Source organism: Thunnus albacares, chromosome 18, assembly GCF_914725855.1.
Source record: "Thunnus albacares chromosome 18, fThuAlb1.1, whole genome shotgun sequence".
Taxonomy (NCBI): domain Eukaryota; kingdom Metazoa; phylum Chordata; class Actinopteri; order Scombriformes; family Scombridae; genus Thunnus; species Thunnus albacares.
Genome location: NC_058123.1, coordinates 20,454,612 through 20,476,267, shown reverse-complemented (window position 1 = coordinate 20,476,267; position 21,656 = coordinate 20,454,612). Strand labels below are relative to the sequence as shown.

General features: G+C 37.9%; 1 protein-coding gene across 4 annotated transcripts in view; it reads right to left on the bottom strand.

Annotated features, from left to right (window-relative positions):
* Window positions 1-21,656, bottom strand: part of plppr1 (phospholipid phosphatase related 1) — a 65,948-nt gene that overhangs the window by 5,691 nt on the left and 38,601 nt on the right. For all 4 annotated transcript variants that reach the window (XM_044334367.1, XM_044334369.1, XM_044334370.1 and 1 more), the window contains exons 4-6: window positions 14,445-14,577; window positions 3,080-3,330; window positions 961-1,137 (exon numbers count right to left, since the gene is read on the bottom strand). In XM_044334367.1, the coding sequence (XP_044190302.1) occupies window positions 961-1,137; window positions 3,080-3,330; window positions 14,445-14,577 (561 nt within the window). The remainder of the gene's footprint in view (window positions 1-960; window positions 1,138-3,079; window positions 3,331-14,444; window positions 14,578-21,656) is intronic.

The window sequence follows — 21,656 nt, the reverse complement described above, 5'->3', positions numbered from 1 at the left end:
TATCCCTTGTTACTGTATAACGTATTTTAATAAGACAGATAACAAGATTCCTTCCCTTCCTCTGGATAACAACAGTACAAAAACAGAATTAACCAGATCACTGGTTCCCTCCATCATCTCCAAGATAAACACAACCACTAATTAAAACTAACATTTCCCTTCAACTGTCTTCTTACTTTTGGTCCTTCTACCATCCAACATTCATCACAGAGTTCTCTCAAAACCAGAGTGACTGCTGCAAGTGTCCCCTCGTTTTTTTCTCTCCTCTCTTCTCTTCTCCTCTTCCTCCTAATCAACCCGCTGCATCCTCAACTTTTTCCCTCCATCCTGAATCACCTGTATGTGAACCTCCTTCAAGCCCAGTATAAACCACACTTCATCCTGTTTCACATCCTCTTCCCCATCACCGCTTCATGCACTACCCTTTCTTAGCGTCTTCATCAAACCAGTGTTAAACATTCATGTACAAGCCCTGAGGAACTCCTTACACTTGACTGAATAGGCACACAGCTAACTTAACATTTTACATTTTCAAGTCAATAGTATGTAGACACCCCTGTCCAAATGTGAGACGTCCCACATGATAATATGTTGTAGCGACATATTTATGCTCTTTTTTTTTTTTAGTCTCTCCAATTCACACTTAAATGAAAACTAAAAGAAAAAAAATGCTGTGTATAAGAAAAGACATAAATGCTGTGTACTAAAAAGGACATAAAGACTGACTAAAAAGACTTAAGACTGGGCTCCAAACCCATGTTACAGACTGTAGTAAGGGCTGAAGCCTGAATTAATCATTGAATTACTTATTTGGGTCAATTCCAAAATGAAGCTTAAAATTATTATTATATGAAAATAAGTCATGAACAGAATCCACCTCAGAATGAACATCCTCCCCTTCCTTTTTCTCTTGTCTTTTCTAATCCCCACCACCCCTTTTTGCACTTCCATTGTCCTCACCAGAAACAGAGCGACAGCTGATCCCAGTATAAATCCAGCCACTACGTCCGAACAGTGGTTTCGGTACTCTGAGACTCGGTTGAGGCCGGTCAGGAAGGCCGAACAGAGCGTGCCCAGACAGAGCACGGGCTTGGCCAGGCGGCTGGACTTGGTCTTGATGGTGCTGGTGATGTACATCTGGAAAGGAGGACAGTGAGGAGTTAAAGATTGTGTTTTTTACTGTGTCCCAAAGGTTTGAAAAGAGCCCCCGTTCTTCTCTTTAGATGGACATGAACAGAAGCAAGTCTCATGCAGGTGTTCCCGCAGAGATTAAGTCAGATATTTTACCATTTCATGACAGCAGAAAGCCTCCATTGCATAGCAAAATAGTCATGGAAAGATGTCAAAATCTTACATCATATGAATGAAATAGCTCTATAAAACAAAGAGGGTTTTTTCCCAGAGAGAATAAAAGATTACAAATAGACCTAATATGGGAACCTCTTGTCAGCATTTCAAAACATACACTCAGTCTTTCTACATGTATGTTCTCATGTCTTGAACTTTTACCTCTCCAACCTTGTCAACCAAGGAGACATATCAAAACCTTTTTTCAACCACAATCTGTCCTTTTATTCCTCTTGCTCCTGCTGATAAAATCTGCACTTCTGCTCCCTCTTTCATTTTTTAGCAGCTGAGCTTCGCCGTCAAATAACAGCTCTTCAAATAGCCCTTCAAAAAGCCATGCTTCATGCGTTCCTCTAGCCAATTTTTCTTCATGTGTTCCTCCAACCAATTTTACAAAAATACCTGAACCCAACCTCTGCCTTTATGACATTTTCCTCCACACACTTTCAAGAAATATGAAGTCCCTCCTCATCACAACAGTTTCTGAGATTTCATATTCCTCCATCAAAGATCCACAAGTGCTACAGTACATAGCACTGTTTTTCAGAGCCTTTTAAAATTCAAGATCTATGGTGTAACCTTCATTAGTCGGGGTAAAAAAATCTATTTATCTCTGAATGTTTGGGTGTTTTTTAAACATTCCAAAATTTATTTCCACCACGATGTAAACTAATTACATTCAGTCCCAAATGAGTAACTCTGGCGCCACAGGTAGATTTGACATTGATTTTTAATTAACTGTGCTCAGGTGCTGTTGGAAAAAATCCATCAGAGAGGCACAGAAAAGTAACAGAAATAAATCTAATCTAAGACTAACAAGTACAAATAGGAAGAAAATTAAAGAAAATATTTTCTGTTCAGTAAATACTTGTAAATGGAAATGGAATTAAATAAATAAGAAACAGCAGTTTAAGATAAATCAGGAATGTATTTTTCAAATTGCTTTAATTATTCAGACCAAACTGCTCTGATTTTATGATTTGATTTGATTTTATTTTAAGTGAATTGAAAATTGTACAATATTTAAGTACATATAAAGCCTTAATTTGATTTTAACCTTTTTTTTTTTACTAATTACCCTTCTTTAGATTTACAGCAATTCAGAATTAAGACTACAATGTGTATTATTAAAGCCATATCTTTTAGTTGAGCAGTTGAATAGCTCTTAATTTTCAACATTTTTACTGATGAGTGCCACAAGGCTACAGACTTCACCATCCACAAAAAAGTTATTTTTCTGATGTAGTCATAAATGCATGGTCTTCATACTGTTACATTACTTCATATGTGATATTTAGACTTGAATACATATGGGAAGCAGTACAGAGAAAAGTTTCATCCTTGCAAATGTCCTCATTCCTGTGCAGCTGATGCTAAAACCATCATATGTCAACATGCCAATGCTTAAATGATACCCCTCTGATAAGATGTATCATCTATGTACCGTATGTGCATACAAACAATATGCAAGCCAATGTAAATGTAAAAAGAAAACTCCTGCATTTTTCTCATGTGCAGTGGGATGGTTGGCTTGTTCTAAGGTATTACAGGAAACAGGAACATGGTACATCTACTTAAACAAAAAACAAACTACATCTGTATTTACAGTGTATAAAAAAATAAAATTATTTTGAGAAATATTTTCCATGGTTTAAGTCTTATTTCTTTAGTCTGTAAAATGCACACATTGAACTTAATTATAGTGTTTAACAGCCATGCACAGTCTTCTCACCGTCAGGTAAACAGCAGAGTAAACGCTCAGCGAAGCGTCCTTGGACGGGAACGACCGGCGGGCGTTTTCCACAGCAACAGGGTTTCCAGTGCAGATGTTGCCATTGACGATAAACTGGTGATTAAAACGACACTCTGTGCCAGTGTAGTTGGGCTTGCAGACGGACAGGAAGTAGGGCGAGAGACCTCCCGTCACCACCTGGCCCGCGTTGACGAAGATGTCTGTGGCAAACAGACCGAATGCAAACACACCTGGGGCACACACAGACAGCACAGCACAATGAGAATTTGCAGCACATAATGTAGTAAAGACACATTAACACATTATCAAAAAGGCTTCACACATTTCCACCTTGTATCATGATGCCAATCACCTTATATCCAGGGTTAAATTGAGCAGTGGCTATGTGGCTCAGTGCCAGCACATAAGCTCCTAGCTGTCATTATGTAGAGCTAAACTCCAGAATATGTAACAAAAAATGTATTATGTCTAGTCACTAAAAACAGCTAGTAAATTATTTCTAGCGAAGAGAAGAGAAGAGAAGAGAAGAGAAGAGAAGAGAAGAGTAGAGAAGAGAAGAGAAGAGAAATATTGGAATTAAATGAAATTAAAATGGTAGGAAAGGACAGTGGACAACAGGCAGAGAAAGAAACATAAACATACAGCAAAAAAATAAAAATTTGCTATTATGAATGATTGCACTGACACTTTTAGCCCACCAACCCTGACCAGTGTCTGCGTCTGCATTCCTTTTGCTGTGAAATATGACTGCTGATTATCTGGCCTGCTTAGCCATGAAATTACTCTGCTTTGTATTCTCATCCGGAGGGGGGGGGACTGCAGAAGGCTGGGGGGAGTGGGTGGAGGGGTGTCGGGTGCTTGAGAGGGTACAGGGACATGATTGTGTGAAGGGCAAAGAGAGAGAGAAGGAAAGAGGGGGGAATTAGGGTGAGAGGAGAAGAGATGGGAGGGAGCAAGAGAGCGGGAAACTAAAAGCCTCAGTGATCCTACAAATTTGAGAGATTGTTCGGGAACAGACAGAAATATAACTCACGCGAATTGCATAATGAATTTCTGATGAGTATTTTATTAACTGAAGGGGTATTATTTAAAAATGAACAATACAGTTTGGATTATGCCAGGAAAGCGACCTCCCTGGAACAGAGAGGAAAGAGTCTGTCAGTCTGCCCAGTTCAACTCAGTTTCTGAAGAAAAGTGGATATTAAACAATTCAAATTCAAACATTGTAGCTGGTAGTGACAGGTGTGTACAAATTTTACCTGTAATTGTGTAAAACATCACTATTGTAAGAATGAAAATCTTCTATGTAGCCTATATACTGCTTGATCCAGCATGTTTGATAAAGATATTTAAATTTAATTTTGTTCTAGTGGCTAATGCAGTTTTAGAGAGGCTGCAGTAAATGCATCACAGCTGGACTTGATCCCAATTGGCTCCCTTCACTGAAGAATTACTGAAATCCGTTCAGTCAGGCCAGTTTGCTGTATTTAAACTGAAAAGCCTTAAACAGCAAGTCTACCTTGTTTAAATCATACAGCAGAAGCTGGTGTAGTTAGCAAATCAGGATTCAACTAGGTCTAAACTATGTGCATAACATGAGTATTTCCAATTAAGCCACACAGTTCAGTGTGTGTAAACCCAAGAGGAATACAGAGCAGCCCGATATTCTTCCCTTGATATGCATATGCATGCATGATTTTTTTTTAGCTTTAAATACTGGTGTGATTGATACTGTGAAGTAATTTTATTGAAACTTGAGCAGCGAGGTGTTTGCAGCTGTTGGCCTGACATACTGTATACAAAGCCTATTGAATGTTGCTCAGTAGGCCTACAGTACACTGTAAAAAGTGTTTGTAGAAATTACAGTAAAAAACTGTCAAATAGCAAACAGTAAAAGACCATAAAATCCAAAACAGTATATCACTGTAATAGATACATTGAATCACCCTAAACCAAGAAACAGTACATAACAAATTTTTACTGTCACAATATGTAGAAAGCACACAATTTTACTGTGAAAATATAACATTTTGGTAAAATTATTGGGAAAATACCATAATGTCACAAGCACTAAACTGCCCTAATTAACGGTATTATTTGGTCTAAATAACAGATTTCACTAATGTGTACATTTAATTACAGTATAAAACCTTTCATCACTCAGCAAAAAAATACCTCAATTTCTACAGAAACAAGATGTTGAAATTTGGTATGTTTGTTAAATAACGTTGATTTCAAGGTAAAACATACCGTATGTTTAAATATAATTTACATTTGTCATTTTATGTAATGTCCTTGTAAATATGGGTCTAATCTGACTATGTGCTATATGCAATGGAAAACTAAAACATAACTACAAGGATGTATTTCTTGAAGAAAGTCAAGTGATAGCTGTGCAGCAATGTTAGCAATCATTTGTGGTTGCCAGGGTTTATTAGGTGGTTGTAAGGGTGTTTTTAGATGGTTGCTAGGATGTTTGTAGGTAATGTGTTCTTAGGTGGTTACTAAGGTGCACAAACTGCTGGGGTGTAGTGTTTGCTAAGGTGAACTTGGTGGGTGCTAGGGTGAATTGCATGGTTGCTAAGGTGTACTAGGTGGTTGCTATGGTGTACTAGACAGTTGCTAGGGTGTTTGTAAGTGGTTGCAAGAGTGTACTTGGTGGTTGCTAGGGTGTTTCTGGGTATAAACTAAGATGTAACGATTGTCTGCTGGGATGTTTCAAGCATGTTCTTTGATTGACCTTGGTGAGCACCTTTTCAGCCCAGCCCATTCCTGATATATGGATATCCAGCACACAGCCAAGGTAATTGGCTGACTCCTTAGCTGCAAGCACAGTGCCACCAACAACATTAAAACCAGGGGAACCTTTCAACTTTATCTTTGACCCAAACAATATGGATTCTGTTTTTCCTAAATGGAGTGACAACTTGTTTGCAGTCACCCAACTGCTGACATTAAGAAGTTCTGCATTCAGCGTACTTTCAACTATTCGTTTATTTTCATGGGAAACCATTACTGCAGAGTCATCTGCATATAAAAAGAGTTCACATGAAGTGGCAGACTTCGGGTAATTTATAAATTAGAGGAAAAAGATTGGCCCAAGTACACTCCCTTGTGGGACCCCACAATCTATAGACCTAGGATGAGACATTGTCCCACCAACATCTACCATCTGCTTCTTGTCTTTCAGATAAGAGCTAATCCATCTGACTGCTACATCATTAAAAATAATGGCTTTCAGTTTGGACAATAAAATACCATGATCAACCTCATCAAATGCATTCTGTAGATCTAACATAGCCATACCACAAAAATTCCCTTTGTCAACTTCACTCCTGATGTAGTCAGATAAACACAATAAACAGGTGTCGGTGGAGTGGAATTTTTCAAAAGCCAGATTGAAATTCATACAGTAAACTGTGTAAGGACCAGAAGTTGTCAATCTGATTAAAAATGATGTTCTCAATTGTTGTGGATATTTCTGAGCGATGGTCAACACTTCAGTGGAGAGAAGCACAAACGAGCCTTTGATGTCTTCATGCTGATAATGTTTATTGAAGTTACTTGATCAAGGAGAACCGTAAACAGTGAACATCCAAGTTGGTGTAACTTGGATGCTGTCTCTTCTGTTCGTTCTGTCTTCTGAAAGTCTGAGTGTTAGTCTTTAACCCAAGCAGATCAGCCTACGATATGAAAAATTAGTCTAATGGGTTCACTAGTTTCTAAACAAAGGACTGCAATTTACCAGTGACATCTTAAATCACGTTGCATTGAGCCTCAGGTCATTGTCAACACATTTTGGCTACACATTCTACCTATCTGTGTTGTCTAGAAGGGTCCTCTCTGGCTTTGGCTTACCATGGCAATGCTGATATACTCTTTATCAGAGAGGTTTCTGCTTTCACCAAAATATCACAGACAGCTGACGTCTCGAGGAGAGATTAAGAATTACAGCGTGACCTCAAGGCTTCATCTTGACCCAATGTCACTCCAACCTGTAATCCCTAAAGATGGAAAATTCCACCCATCGATGATCTCAGACAGTGTACACAAGATAGAAACAGGCCTATAGTTTCCATGATCCAGTTTACTCCTTTTCTTGTAGAGAGGAATCACTGTAGCAAGTTTGAGATCACTGGGGAAAAGACCTTGCTCAATAGACAGATTTACAATATGGGTGGTGCATGGAGTAATGATTTCAGCTGCATCTTTAAGAATATAGCTGTAATATTGTCAGTTGCTTTGGAGCAGTGGAGCCTGTTGAGCATCTCAAGCACAACTGCCTCAGACACCTGTGTCAAAGTGAAGCTATCAGCTTGAACCTCTTGCTAAGAGCAGTACTGATGGACATGACTCTCTCCATATTGTCCTGTCTGGCCTGCTGGCAACTGATGTAAAACAATTACTTAGACTGTCCACCACCTCTTTATTATCTGTTGTAACCCTGTTCTCAATGTTTAAACTAGTGTTACTGGTTTTTGTTTTCAGCTTTTACTGTTTATGTCATTGTGAAGGGATGGCTGAACGCAATTTCTTTGTACTGGCTTCACTATGAAAGTACTAGGACCAGTATCTAAGTTTAAAATAAATCTATGAATTAAAAAGTACCATTTGCACTCAGTTAGGAAAGACAATGAAAAGATGCACCGATTGAACATCAGTGACCTGATTGATCTCTATCCATTGCCATCTTATGTGAAGGGTGGATACTAAATGGTTCTATTGAAACACAGTGGGTTGTCACACTGAAGAATGTCTTGGGCTGTCAGTCTGGTGTTAACTGAGCTTTATTCACACTTTCATACTCAAAAATGGATAATGCATAACAAAGCGACATAAGAAGTGCCATTACTAAAGTGTCGCTAGATCTCCCAGTCTCAGTTCTAGCTCTTTTAGAGGAGACACTACAACCGTTGGGGGTGGAGACCACTGAGAATTTTCACTGAGACCAATTCTAGTGAGAAAATTGGTGAAACAAACCAGTAAGTACATTTCGACAAAATTTATTTTTAAGTATAACCAAGGATAAAACATCATTTGTACGTTTTGTAATTTCATTATTTTTGTTTTACAGCACAGAGCACTGAAATCCACAGCCAGTCAGCATTAGGCTCTCCAGCTTCTTCAATGTGCTCCTCATTCTGCTGCAGACTGGGTTGACAGCTTCCAGAATCCAAGTTTCCTGAAGCCTTGATGCAGTGTTTGGAGAGGGGGAAAAGCCAAGTCCAGGGCTACGGAGAGAAATTATCCAGATTGTTGTTTCTGAGTTGATGAATGCCTGTGCTTCTCCTAGTAAACAAAGCCTCCACAGAAGTTGCCAAAAAATGGTATCCCAGTCACTGCAAGATGTCATAGAAGGTGATGTGGTGGGACCAGGATATCACTCACTGGTCAAGCAGTTACAGTTACAATTGAAAACATGAAGCAGTCTTCAGCACCAACGATAATGAAGCACCAACAGGGGTCAAATGAGTATGACACAGAGGAAATCCAAGCCAAACAAAGGGCAGCTGTTCAAGACACATATGGCTGCATAAAGTGGGACATAAAATTCATGCCAGTGAGTGAGACACCAGAAAGCCAACAGGAGAAGAAAGACAAAATGTAGGTGCTCAGTGAATAGACTAACTTCAGCCCAGACGAGGTAAAAACTCTTATGAAGTGCACCTACTACACCCAACGTAAAGAGATACACAAGGGACAAGATCTGTAATCCTTCATGGAGGAGTGACCTTTTTTGTTCCAGGAGATTGGCATGACAGTCTCACTGGGGTATCTCTAAAAGAGATTGTCCTCACCAGCGTAGAAAAAAAGGTAAAATGGCTTATGGACTTCATGAGAACCACTTGTGCAGACAACAGCAAACAAGTTTTGTAGGCAGTCACAAAACTGAAAATTCTGAGAGGACAGTCGGAGGGCTGCTCAGAAGATGTCTAGGATATGTTGCTCCTTCTTCTCCTATTTTGAAGAGGAGGAGAACCTCTTCCACTATATAGAAGAAACATGTCTGGCAAAAAAAAGTACAAGTGGAAAGCTTGCCTGTGACACCATGCCTCATTGTATGTGGTAAGTTGATATTCAGTTTTACTGAAGGAGCCTATGCTAATGTAAGGAAATATTACATGAAATGCACTGTCATGTTTTAAAGTGCTAGTTGTGGTTCTACCCCACCCAGCGGTATATTCTCCTCCATACGACTGTCACAGATCCTCCAAGTTTGACCCATGAGCTTCCCTGGATGAGGAAGAACCACAACTAGCACTTTTTAAGATGACTTTTGGATGGTAATGGCGGATGTGCTGTTAATTATTTTCTACCTGTATCTTCTTTGCAGGAACCTCCTGCTATGCCTCAAGGCAGTTCATGCTGAGACCGGAAGGTTGTGAATGACTAAATCCCCAGCTTCATCTCTGCCATCTGTTTGATGTTTAGAAGCTATTACTGCCTCAATATCCACTATCCCGTGGATCTGGGCTCCACACTTGAGTTCCTTTAGAGGTAAAAAAAAAAAAAAAAAATTATTTCCTCCCTTAGAAGTAATCGCTTTATATAGTGGTTGATTATGAATTCTTGTGTTCACAAAAGTGTTTCTTCATCATCAATCCAGAGAAGAGCACAAAAGTTGAAACAAAAAAAAAACAAGAAGCAAGAGTAATCACCTGCATCATATATCTCTCTGATCATGAGTGGAGAGAGACATGTTAAAGATGGACTTATCCAATTGAACTGTTAAGACCGTGAACTCTTACACAGCATTAGCTGTATGGAACAATATACACTTTACTGTAACTTAACTGTTAACCACTGACATTCAGAACAGTATTCTTTGATGTTTTCAGTTATCTTTAGTGTTTTAATAAGCAGTTTTTTTGGTTCTGTTAAATTTATGTGAACTGGCTTATTGTACATTTTGGTGGAATTACTAATACCTAATGATTACTTGAACAATAAGGTCAAGGCAACAGCATTTTTTTTTTAATTAATTTTTTGTCATTTTTGTTAGAGGCTACTCTTTCAGTTAGGTCAAACAATTTGAGGGGAAGACTGACTTCAATTATATAATTCTAAAAATGTCACAAAGCAATTTACTATGATTTTATAAAGTACGTGCAAGAAGTTTTCCAATTTTGGCTTTTTGTTTTTTATTGCCAGAAGCAACTTTTCAGAGGATTTGGTCACTCATTCATTTGAAATAATCTATGATACTAACAGGAAGTTTGCAGAGCTTCTTGCCTATCCATGCATTTGAGTTAATAAAACTGTCTCTGAAGAACATTTGAACCTTTGTTTCAGTGCTTCTGTGACACTTCAGAGTAGGTCAAAGGCTGGTGGCTTCGCTAAGATCTAAGAATCTCCTTTATGGTAAGTAAACTGAACACATATCTAACATCTTTTCACATGTTAAGAGTAAATTGTCTTAATTATCTGAACACACTGCTCTTGTTTAAATTATCTTTATAACAAGTGTAAAAATATAAGTCTTTCGCTCCTACCAGCTTTCAGGCATTGCATTCAAACTCCTATGAGTGGTTGTGGACTTGTAGGGAACAATTTGATGGCCTTTGTGACATCCAGGAAAAAGGTGAGATCCTAATCCATTTAAATGCCAAAAGCAAGCTGTTTTTGTTTTTACTTTTAAAGATGACTATATTGCCATTTCTGCTGTATTGGACAGCAGCAGTAAAGATAAACAGGAAACACAGTGGAGAAAGAGGGGGTGATATGCAGCAAAGCCGGAATCAAACCTTGGCCGCTGTGATAACAATATGTGATACGTGTTCTGCCAGTTGAGCCCCTTGGGTGGCCCAGCTGTTTATGTTTTTGAGTGTAAATTTAGCCATTTGATTGTAATTTGCATCCTGTGCACTGAAAAGAGTGAAAGAGTTGATGCTTGAGATGTTTTCATCTTTCACTTGAAGAGGATGTATGTCCTCTTGTCTTCTTTTATCTCCTTACTCTTTCTTTCAGGTCTTATTACGTCTATGATTGGTTGTACTTAACATGGACCTCATCAATCTCTTTGCTGTCCTACTAGTCTACCCTTCTGATCAGATCAGTCTTGTCAAGGTACGTTCATTTAATAATAGAAGGCTTTAGGTTCATTTCTTTTTCTAAACACTACGTACCCATTTCATGTTCAAACAGTGTATACAAATGTAGAAGTTAAGCACTGTATAAATCTAGGCAAGCATAATCTAATGTGATTTCAACTTCTTGCTGGTGTCAGCCATCCAAGTCCCTTTCTTCAGTTGTTTTGGGCCTTTTCAATATTTGATCAATGTTGAATAAATCTTTTATTCTAAGTCTGTGCCCTGAGGTCCACATGCTGTAGTGGGGGCACTGCAGTTGTTTATAAGAACCACCTCGGTTCTGTCCCTTTTACTGCTGGATTTTTCAATAGATTTCATCATTTACATTGATGATTACTCTAACTTCCTAGCCATACAACTTTTAAACACTACAAAAGCACGGTGCACCCCGGAATACAGGAAGGTCAGCACTCTGATTTGTCATCAGCGTTATCAGCACGCAGCTTCAGTGAGTACATTTAATTAGGCTTCTGAACTGGTACTGCCCTTAGATGTTTTTTTCCATACCTATTAATGTTCACATCAAAATAATTATGTGTCCCTTATGTGTCTGTTACCCTATTACATGGAGTTCCTCAAGGGTCCATCCTTGGACCTGTCCTATTCTTTTTATGTATGCCACCTTTTAGCCGCTTGCTCAACTATTCCAACAGTATGTATTACCATTGATATGGTGAAAATACGCAGCTAGAATTTTCACCATCCTTCATGACTGTCTACCTTGTATCTCTGATTGGATGTCTTAAATTTCCATCTTAACTCAAAAACAGAAACAGAGGTCTTTATGATTGACCCTCACTGCTTTGCTTAAGAGGTTACTCATTACGCTAGGAACATCAAAACCTCCTTTCTGATCAACATCTGAACTTGAAATATTACAAAACTAAAGTTTTCAGTCTTATTTGTTGCAGTTGTACTGAATATGGGTTTGGAAATGAATATTACCAACACATTCACTAACACAAAGGACAAACTTCTCTCAGGTAAAATGCATTTATTATAGATTCAGGGCATGCACGTGGTCTAAATAAAATTATTATATCAGAGATGGATTTAACTAGGTTGGAAATACCATATACTAGAAGTCAGCACATTGTAGTTTAATGCTCGATAATGAAATAGGTAGATGGAATAATTCTGTCTTTGAGTATGTTCACTAAGGCCTACAGCTGAACTATTAATTTACTGAGGAACATCCCAGTGCTGCACAGACAATGTCTCTGGTGAACTGCGATGCTATACAGCAGTTAAACAGGTCAGCAGACGCACTGGCTGATTGCTGGGCACTCACGGCAGGCTGGGAGCAGGTAAGGTGGTCTTGGCATTGAAGAGCTGACTTGGGCAGCTCAGCTTGATTCTGAATGTTCTGTCGGTCTGGTAATCTGGTTCAGAGGATGTGGAAAGCAGCACAACCCCACGCTGTACAGCATGGTGAAAACTGCTTCTTGATGTTTCTTCATTACTCATTTTAAACCCAAAGGTGACCTTGTGTTTTCAGCTGTAGCCCCCACAGTTTCTCATTCAATCTATTAGATCTGCTAAATCTGTTAACTGTTTTAAGCAGCTCTATATTTATAGGTTGGCCTTTTAATGAAATTTTTAACCTACTCTTTTTTCACCATTTTATCTTTTTTTCTGTTTTAAGTTCTTTAATGTTTTGTATTTTTATTTTTTGTTTTTATCGCTTTTTTTTAATTTTTGTTGTGAGAAGCATTTTGCAACTGTGTAAGTGCTATTGTGCTATTACTAAGTAGTAATATTATTATTGTTGTAATGATATACAGCATGTGGCTTCCTGGTTAAAAGCTTATACTGAAAGACAATGAAACCTACAGAAACACACACACACACACACACACACACAGAGAGAGAGAGAGAGAGAGAGAGACACACACCTACACATCTACACTCCCATACACACACATGCACAATTATCTCTGATAATTATTAATTATTGCTAATAACCAGCCATGCTCCTCCCAGATTCAACACCACCATCTTTTTTCTTCTTTCTATTCATCTGTGGGATAGATCACTGACGTCCTTTACAATCCATTAGAGGTTTTCAGCGTATCTTTAACACTAAATCCTCCAGCTGAACTGAGTGCACTGAATCATCAGTGTCACTGACCAAATCAGTAGCTTTTTGCTTTGGAGCTGCCCTCACAGGTAACTGACAGCTCTGACATTCAGCTGTCAGCTTAGCAGTGCTATACACAGCATGTGGCTTCCTGGTTAAAAGCTTATACTGAAAGACTGTGAAACGTACAGGAACAATCATGATATGACACCACTGTTGCAGATGTGAGTTTTACTGAATTTTTAACCTCATAAACAGTGCTTCTATGGTTTTGTACTAAATGAAAATAAATAAAATCAGAAGATTGAACTTGAATTTAAACATAATCCAAGACTGAACAAAAGACAATCAAAAGCAGTGCCTTAATGTCACCTCATTCATATTGCTTAGCTACACACACACACACACACACACACACACACACGCAAAAAAATCAAACAATATAGTCAATAAATATGAGTCTTTGTACTGCACTGAGGAGGTAGATCAGGCAAACACTGGTGGGACTTGTCGTGTCACAAAAATCCACTCTTTCAATGAGATTATTGTAGTCAGTCACAATCATCAGACTTGAAACATTTATTTTCCAACACATTTACAAGCAGAGTCACATGTTGGATGATGTGAGCTATGAGGGGATCAACCACTTCTCAGATGATGCAGGATGTTCTCCATCATATGGTCCAAGCACACAATTTTGAGAACTGCTTCCTCATCTGTCACTACAACATGCTGACATAGTTTCAAATGGGCATTTCCATTATATTTAATAACTAAATGGAAGTTTATCAAAGGTGTTAAGTCCAGACTCCCATTCAAAACCTTATTCAATTTTTAAATTAAAACCATTTTAAAAATGGTTAATACATCTCATGACATACAAAATCTAAATTACAACAAAGCAGTCATATTTGACAAAAAATCAGTTGTTGCATTTTACTCCATATGTCATAGAAATTATATATGAATAGTGCTTGTATATTCTTTTCAATTTAAGGGCTAAAAAGTGTTTCAAGAACAACAATCCTGATTTTGCACCCATGTGTACTTGTAATATTTCTTGATGTGCGCGTGCGTGTTCTTGAGTGATTGTGTTTCTGACCTGTCAGCTTCTGCATACCATCAACATGAAGAGGCTGGGGGCGGTTTTGAGTACTTGGCAAAACTTTCTTACCTATGAAGCGTATGATGCGACGGATAAGAGGGTTGAGGTAACAACAGTCCCCTGTCACAATGGTTTTCTCTTGGGCCAAGAGAGCTTCCCGCGTGGATTTCATCACATACATGGACACCTCTCCGATGAAAATCTACACATGCATGCACACATAGAAACATACAGAAAAAGCCCGGAGGAAAGGCAGATACAGGAAGAGATTTAGAAAGATCCACAGATGGAGATAGAAACAAAAAAAGAAAGTAACAAAACACACACACAAGGAAGAGAAAAAAAAACATTAAGTTAAGCATCACAATATAGGGCAAAGGAACATTTTGCCCCAGTCTGGTCTGTGTACATAAACCACTGTGTCTTAATGCAGCCTTTCTTCAGGTCCATTATAGTGTGGACATTACATCAGGTCTAATGGAAAAACTGCTGCTGGACACACAAAATGAAACTCGTTGCCAGCTGCCTTGGGTGAAGCAGGCTGCTTCAAAAATGTGTGTGTTTGTGAGTGAGAGTGTGTACATACAGGAAGTGCATATGTGTGCACACGTGGTTTTGGCCTTTAGTGTGTGTGTGTGTGTGTGTGTGTGTTCATAAAAAGAGTTTGTTTTGAGCCCCAGGATAGGTAGCAAAACTTCCTCCATCCCTCATGAATGCTTTTTCATCAACATGCTTCTGCGAATGCAACTGTAATCTATTTCTTCCATTGTAGCAAGGAGTAAGAAGAGTGACTGATGTTAAAAAAGAAGAAGAAAAAAGGACTGACAGTAGACACATAAAACAGTTATGAATGTTTTAAAGCTTTGCACTGGATTCAGCTGTGTCTGGGAGGGAAGCGGAATTAATATTTTTCCCCTGAACGTTGACTGACATAAAGCTTGCAAATATGGAATGAAAAGATCATCAAATGCATCATGGCAGAAACATTCATCTTCTAATGTATAATGACCTAGAAACATCTATCTTCAAAGGCAACATAACCAAATAAGAAAGGCATTAATCCTCAAATACACTGCAACTAAGGGAACCATGTAGTTTGGCTTTGGCCAAAAAGAAGGGCTGGTGTAAGTATAAAGGCAGCATAAACATAATTTTATGAATCTTAGGTTGCTTACAGGAAAATCCTTACCCTAAACGTAAACAAAATTATTCATGGGCCACCCTTGGCATCATGTGTACAAATTATTTTGTTTGAAATTTGCTTGTATCATGCATATGCAAAGCATCCACAAAAACATATTTTGATTACGTATGCCTTGTGAAACTGTGAAAATAATCACATGACATGTCATCTTCCCACACTTGCTTCTGTAGCTGCATTTATAATGTAGGTCAGTTTTAGGACCTTAAGTGTACCTTTTTCCAGTGACTGTCTGTCATTGGGAAAATTAACTTCATTAAAAATAAGTTCCTTGTCAGTTCATCCATGGATGCTAATCAGTGAATATTTCTGTGATGTTTTGCCTAAATTATGATTTTAACATTTTCAAACAACTAGCCTTGAAGTATTTGTCTCACAAGAGTCTGCTTCAGCACTGAAAAGGTTAGTTACCACCGACTGATCGTCTTATTTCAACTCATGTAACGCCTAGTCTCCTTTATGAAAATGTCATGAAAACAGACGGCAACAGTTATCTCCAAATGTACCATTTCATAAAACTGAGAAACAATTTGGCATTCAAGTGACACAGTGTGATGTCTGAGCAGAATATGAAAAGGTTAAATATCAAACACAAGAAAGGACATGACATGAAACAAAAAGAATATACTTCTGGTTCATGTATTATCTCAATAACACTGACACATCCACCAGTGTAACAGATTAATGGGAGTTCAAGACCGCATTACACTTGAAGGTCCATAAAACACTGTACCTGTGACATGAAAATGACAGACAGTGCACTGCCAACAGTATTTAGGAGTACCATTTTTTATGCATTTCACCTTATTCATATTTTTTCCCACACATACATTAAATATAACAACTGTCCCCTGTGGAAAGCTATAAATGATTCATGGTGCAAGTCTTTTCCACCATAATGAACTGCCAAAAGTAGAGAATTTTTGAGAAAACAATCAACTACACAGCCTGAGGCAGCAGCAAACTTGCCTTGATTCTTACAATCTGACAAGCTGTTTATATTATGTGATGATCTTTTTTTCAAATTTTAACAAAAACAAATCTTAACAGTACAAGTTGAGTAAAGTATATTTGGAAAATAAGCAATGTATTAGTTGGTTAAAATAGCTCTAAAAAAAGCCTTCTGGCAAGACAAATGAATTTCCTACCAAGCTTGCTACCCTTCAAGTTGTTTACCAAGTTGTCTAATATATCAGATTTGTAAAATTAATAATTTATCCTATTAAATGTCAAGAAACTGTGACAAATGTCCATCTCAAGATCCTAGAGAAAGAGGTGACATCTAATTTACAAAGATATAAAACAGAAAATTGAAAAGAAATTGGAATCATTTATGCTTGATGACAATTAATCGTGGAACCTGAGTCAAGCTAAGGAGAGATGAGTAAGTGACAACCACCGAGCATAATACTGTAGTCAAGCAAAAAACACCCTAAAACAAAAGTCTCTTTAAGTTGCAATAATCAATATTTTCATATAAATAATGGATGAAATGACTTTGTGTAATGTTAAAGGTGTCGCTTGTAGTGACAAACCAACATAGAATCATTGTGTAGCTCTGCAGTCCCTCTGAGCTCTGGCTGTCTTAGTACCTTTCAATTGATTTTGGGAGTTTTATGGCCCACAACTTTTATTATTTTGGTTCAATCACACTGTTCTAAACTATTTAGTTTCCACAAGCAGCAGGAAGCTATTTTTAGCAAACAATTTCTGATACACTTACCATTCTGTGCCTACCCAGCACCGAATAGCAGAGTTAGCAAAGTTGGCAACTAGCTTGTGAACATGGTTGAGCATTTAACCAAAAAACTATTCAGTCAATTCAGGATGAATTGAACAGTCTTATTGATGACCCTGATATTTCCCTCAAGAGTTTGTGAGGACTAACACAAAGCTAAAAAGAGAATAAACTTGACACCAAATGAATTCTAATATTGCTCTGTGTCTGCTAGGTGTGTCAACAGGTAACATTTTGCTAACAAATTCGCCACAACAACTTTACACTGTATTAACTTTACAAGTATTTTTTCAGCCTTTATTACAGCTGCTGTTCTGCTGCCCCAAAGTGACCAAAAATATATTAACGCTACTTAAAGACTTAATCTCTTCTTAATGGAACAATAATTTTCAGTATTTCTACCAAGACACACATAAAAACAAGTGGAATTAGCCATTAAGGAGCTAATTAGGTATGGAAAAAAGGGCATTGACTTTGTATTTCATGAGCGGAGCTGGGGGTTACCCATTAATTTCAACACAGTCCTCTCTTCTTTGACTTGTCTTAGCCTTCAGGGAAAGTTTATCTGGAGACTCTTCTACAGTCTGGTTGCTGCTCGATCCTAAAATTAGTCAGTGGCCTGTTTCTTTTGGATTCACACTTGACAAGAACAACATCATGCTTTCGTTCTCTTGGCTCTGTGGGTGATGGACTGACTCTCTGATTCCTGTCCATCGCTGAACAGGTTTATAGACCATTGCATCAATGCGACCCAGCTAACCTCCACAGTCTCCCATTGGTCTAGCCATGTGGAACACTCCGCATAAATTACTGCCTCCAAGCTAATTGGCCAACATCCCAGCCCTGTCATCATTAATTCTGATTGGCTGCGTCCCTGGTTTATGACGCATGTGGAGACAGAGCGATCTATAGTGTCAAGCACAACTTTTAGCACCTGACACAGCACTCTCAAAGGGCAGAATTAAAAATTTTGGTAACATAGATGGATAAAGAGACTACAATGTAATGAAATACAAAGGCCACATACTGTATATTCTGATGAGAAAGAGAGAGAGAGAGGAAATAGACAGAAATGACCAGCAGTGTTAAACAAAACTTCATCTGCTTACACAGCACTCTCCAGGGAGGGATGTGTGATCAGGAAGACGCAGGAAAAAGGAAGAATCTTATTAGTATTTAATTAGTTTTAGGTAAAACTACTCACAAAAAAGTGAAAAACTGTGTCACTATGAGAGACATGACCACGCGGATATAAGCAAATAAATAGTAAGAAGGAACAAATCAATACAAAATTTAGAAAAAGCTAATATTTTCTGATATTCTTTTACGTCTCTGCTATATACCAAGACTTACACTGTAGTTGTTGGTTACACTTTCCAGTCAGTCTATATTGACTAAGCATCCTATTTTTATTTTTTTATTTGTGAAGTAATCAGTGCAGAAGACTCTGTCAAAACTACACACAAATGCACTCTCACCAAATCAGCTGTAAATAACAATTTCTGTCACATTTCCGGGCCAATCGGAGCACTCTTCTGGATTTTGAACCAATTTATCCTGTTTTATTGTGTGTGTTAGTGTGTGTGTGTGTGTGTGTGTGTGTGTGTGTGTGTGTGTGTACAGGTTTCTAACACTGTGGACTGCTGATGCATCTGTACACCAATTAGTTACAGTGAGAAAATGCCAGCGGCAGGATGTGTTTTATCTAATAAAGAAGTGATAATAATTAGGATTTTTACTGCGGCCTAACAGCACTCAATGCTTTGAGCCTGAGAGCAAAACAACAAAATGTCCTAGATAATAAACAAAAAATGGGGAGATACAAAGGAGACAGGAGAACATTAATATGTCATTACAAATAAGATGTTTGGCATGTGTCCAGAAAACAGACATCTTTAGCAATCACATCCCTGATCTGGGTGGAGAGGAGATAAGAACGGAACACTGCTAAAAGCTTTTTCATGCTGCACACCAGTTTGCCTTGACACCTAAGAACCGGCACGTTTGTTAACCTTGACTTGTTTATCTCTGCTGCTCTGACTTGTTTTTGATGACTATGTCAGGAAAGCATATCATTGTGAAATGCTGATAATTCACTAATCGAACACTACAATTTTGCAACTATTTTATGAGTGTGCTTATTTTCAAACTTCAGATGCTGAATGTAACAGCACCCATAATGAGGAAAAGACAAGGGAAGGGACTGATGATTGGAACAGAAAGATTTAGCTGATTGGTTCTGGTTGGCTCGACACAGATCACAAAAAATGAAGGTCTACTTTTTGCACAGTTTCTCTCTGAATGACCTGGTGCTGGAGCAGGTATATACAGCAGTGACAATGATACACACACATATTCTGTAGTACATAGTGAAGTACATGTACTGCTGGCATTATAGAACTACACCACCAGCCAAATCCTTAATTCTTGCACTTTTAGTTAATATTCCTAATACACTCTCCATTCACTCTTTAGCTACAGTTAGCTGTGTTATACATTCTTTACATTTTGGTGTAAAGAATGTATAATATATAATATAATATAATATAATATAATATAATATAATATAATATAATATAATATAATATAATATAATATAATATAATATAATATAATATAATATAATATAATATAATATAATATAATATAATATAATATAATCATTTAGGTTAACATTATTTTCATTGGATCATTTAGTCAACGTCAAACCACCTTTAAGCTTTCAATTTAAGGCTACACGTACAATACATAATTCTTACAGTTAACTTGTTCTAGTATTTTCTTTTTTAAACTCCTGTCTCCCCAGATGACACACACTAAAGTCAAAGCCAAATCTGTGCCAAATTTTAAAGCATCCTGGACAACTAACAGATCATATCTGAGGTGACGTGATGTATTATCGCATCCCTTAACCAGGGTGTGAACTACAGAGGAGCCAGGGGGAGCTTGGCTCCTCTTAATAAGACATGAGCTCCCCTGAAAACATGATTTGTGAAATTTTGGGAGGTCTCTAAAATATTGACAATATGATATTTTTGCCATACATTTCTATTTTTCTGTGCCTTCATCATCATGGATCATGTGTCAAATCAGGCTATTATTGATGTATGATTTATGCATGAGGGTGATTCATCATTAATTCACCTTAATGAAGATACCAGCATGTGTGCTGCACGTGCCATGACCATCGAAGCGTGGCGATGCAATATGATAAACTTCACTCACTTTAATTCAAAGATCAGAAGAAAAACACTTTCTTAGACCCATTCAGTCTGCACATTATTGCGCATTTCTCCACATCACCATTACTCATTTCTTTGTTTTGTAGTCAGCATACAGATGTGTCAAAAAGAAAACAAGGAAGTTTACCCGCAAATTTACCCAAGATTTCCCCCCCGGTAAAAAAATAGTGAGCTCCCATGGAAGCCATGGAATAGTTCAGACCCTGCCCTTAACAAATATGCACTCTGTGATGGTAAAACATACTGGGGTGTCTTTTACCATCAGCTACTCCAAACTACTGATTGGATTGACTCATCTTATCCTTCACATATGGCCCATGTCAAATGTGAAAATAGAAATTATAATATTAAACAAGCAGACACAAACACTCTTCAGAAGGTGTTGATAAAATATGACATGGGTTTAATGATGAGCTGACCCAGGGGCCCGGAGACATTTGGTGCCTAGTCTGGTGTGCTGGGTTTGAGTCAACAAGCATGGAACGAAACTGACATCTGGTGGCTGTATGTTGCTACTTCTGTGTGAGGCATTTGAATCAGAAATGCATATGGGGCCGATGTCCTACAGTATGTTCAAGACATCCACGACTCAAGTTTAAATATCCACAGCATGGTTAACAGCTTCCACAGCAGATGTTTTGACTTGTAATTACAAGAAAAATACAAGTGGAATTAATTATATTAATAAGGGCTCCACTTAGCTTTACTAGTTTCTGGGCCCTGCTACTGTGTACTCTGGGTCACTCACATGGCTGACTGGCACACTTAAACTGAACACAGCCATTGTTAACAGTATTAATAACACCTGTGATTTTCAAAATGAATGTCATCTCATGAATGAATGTCATGTAAAAAGTCTATTAAGGCTCGTTTGTTGGTGTGTTCCAAATCTATACTACATACTAATTCCATACAGTAGTATACATATACTTTGGAATTTCACTGCCAATTAAAGGATATGGCTGGAGATTCTCTATATTTTTCTCATGTTCAGAGCCAAACCAATAATGAATTGATCCTACTTACAAGTATTGAGTGTGTGTGTGTGTATCCAAAGCTCAATACAGCTTATTCCCCTGTGCCGCAGACCTCCATAAAGA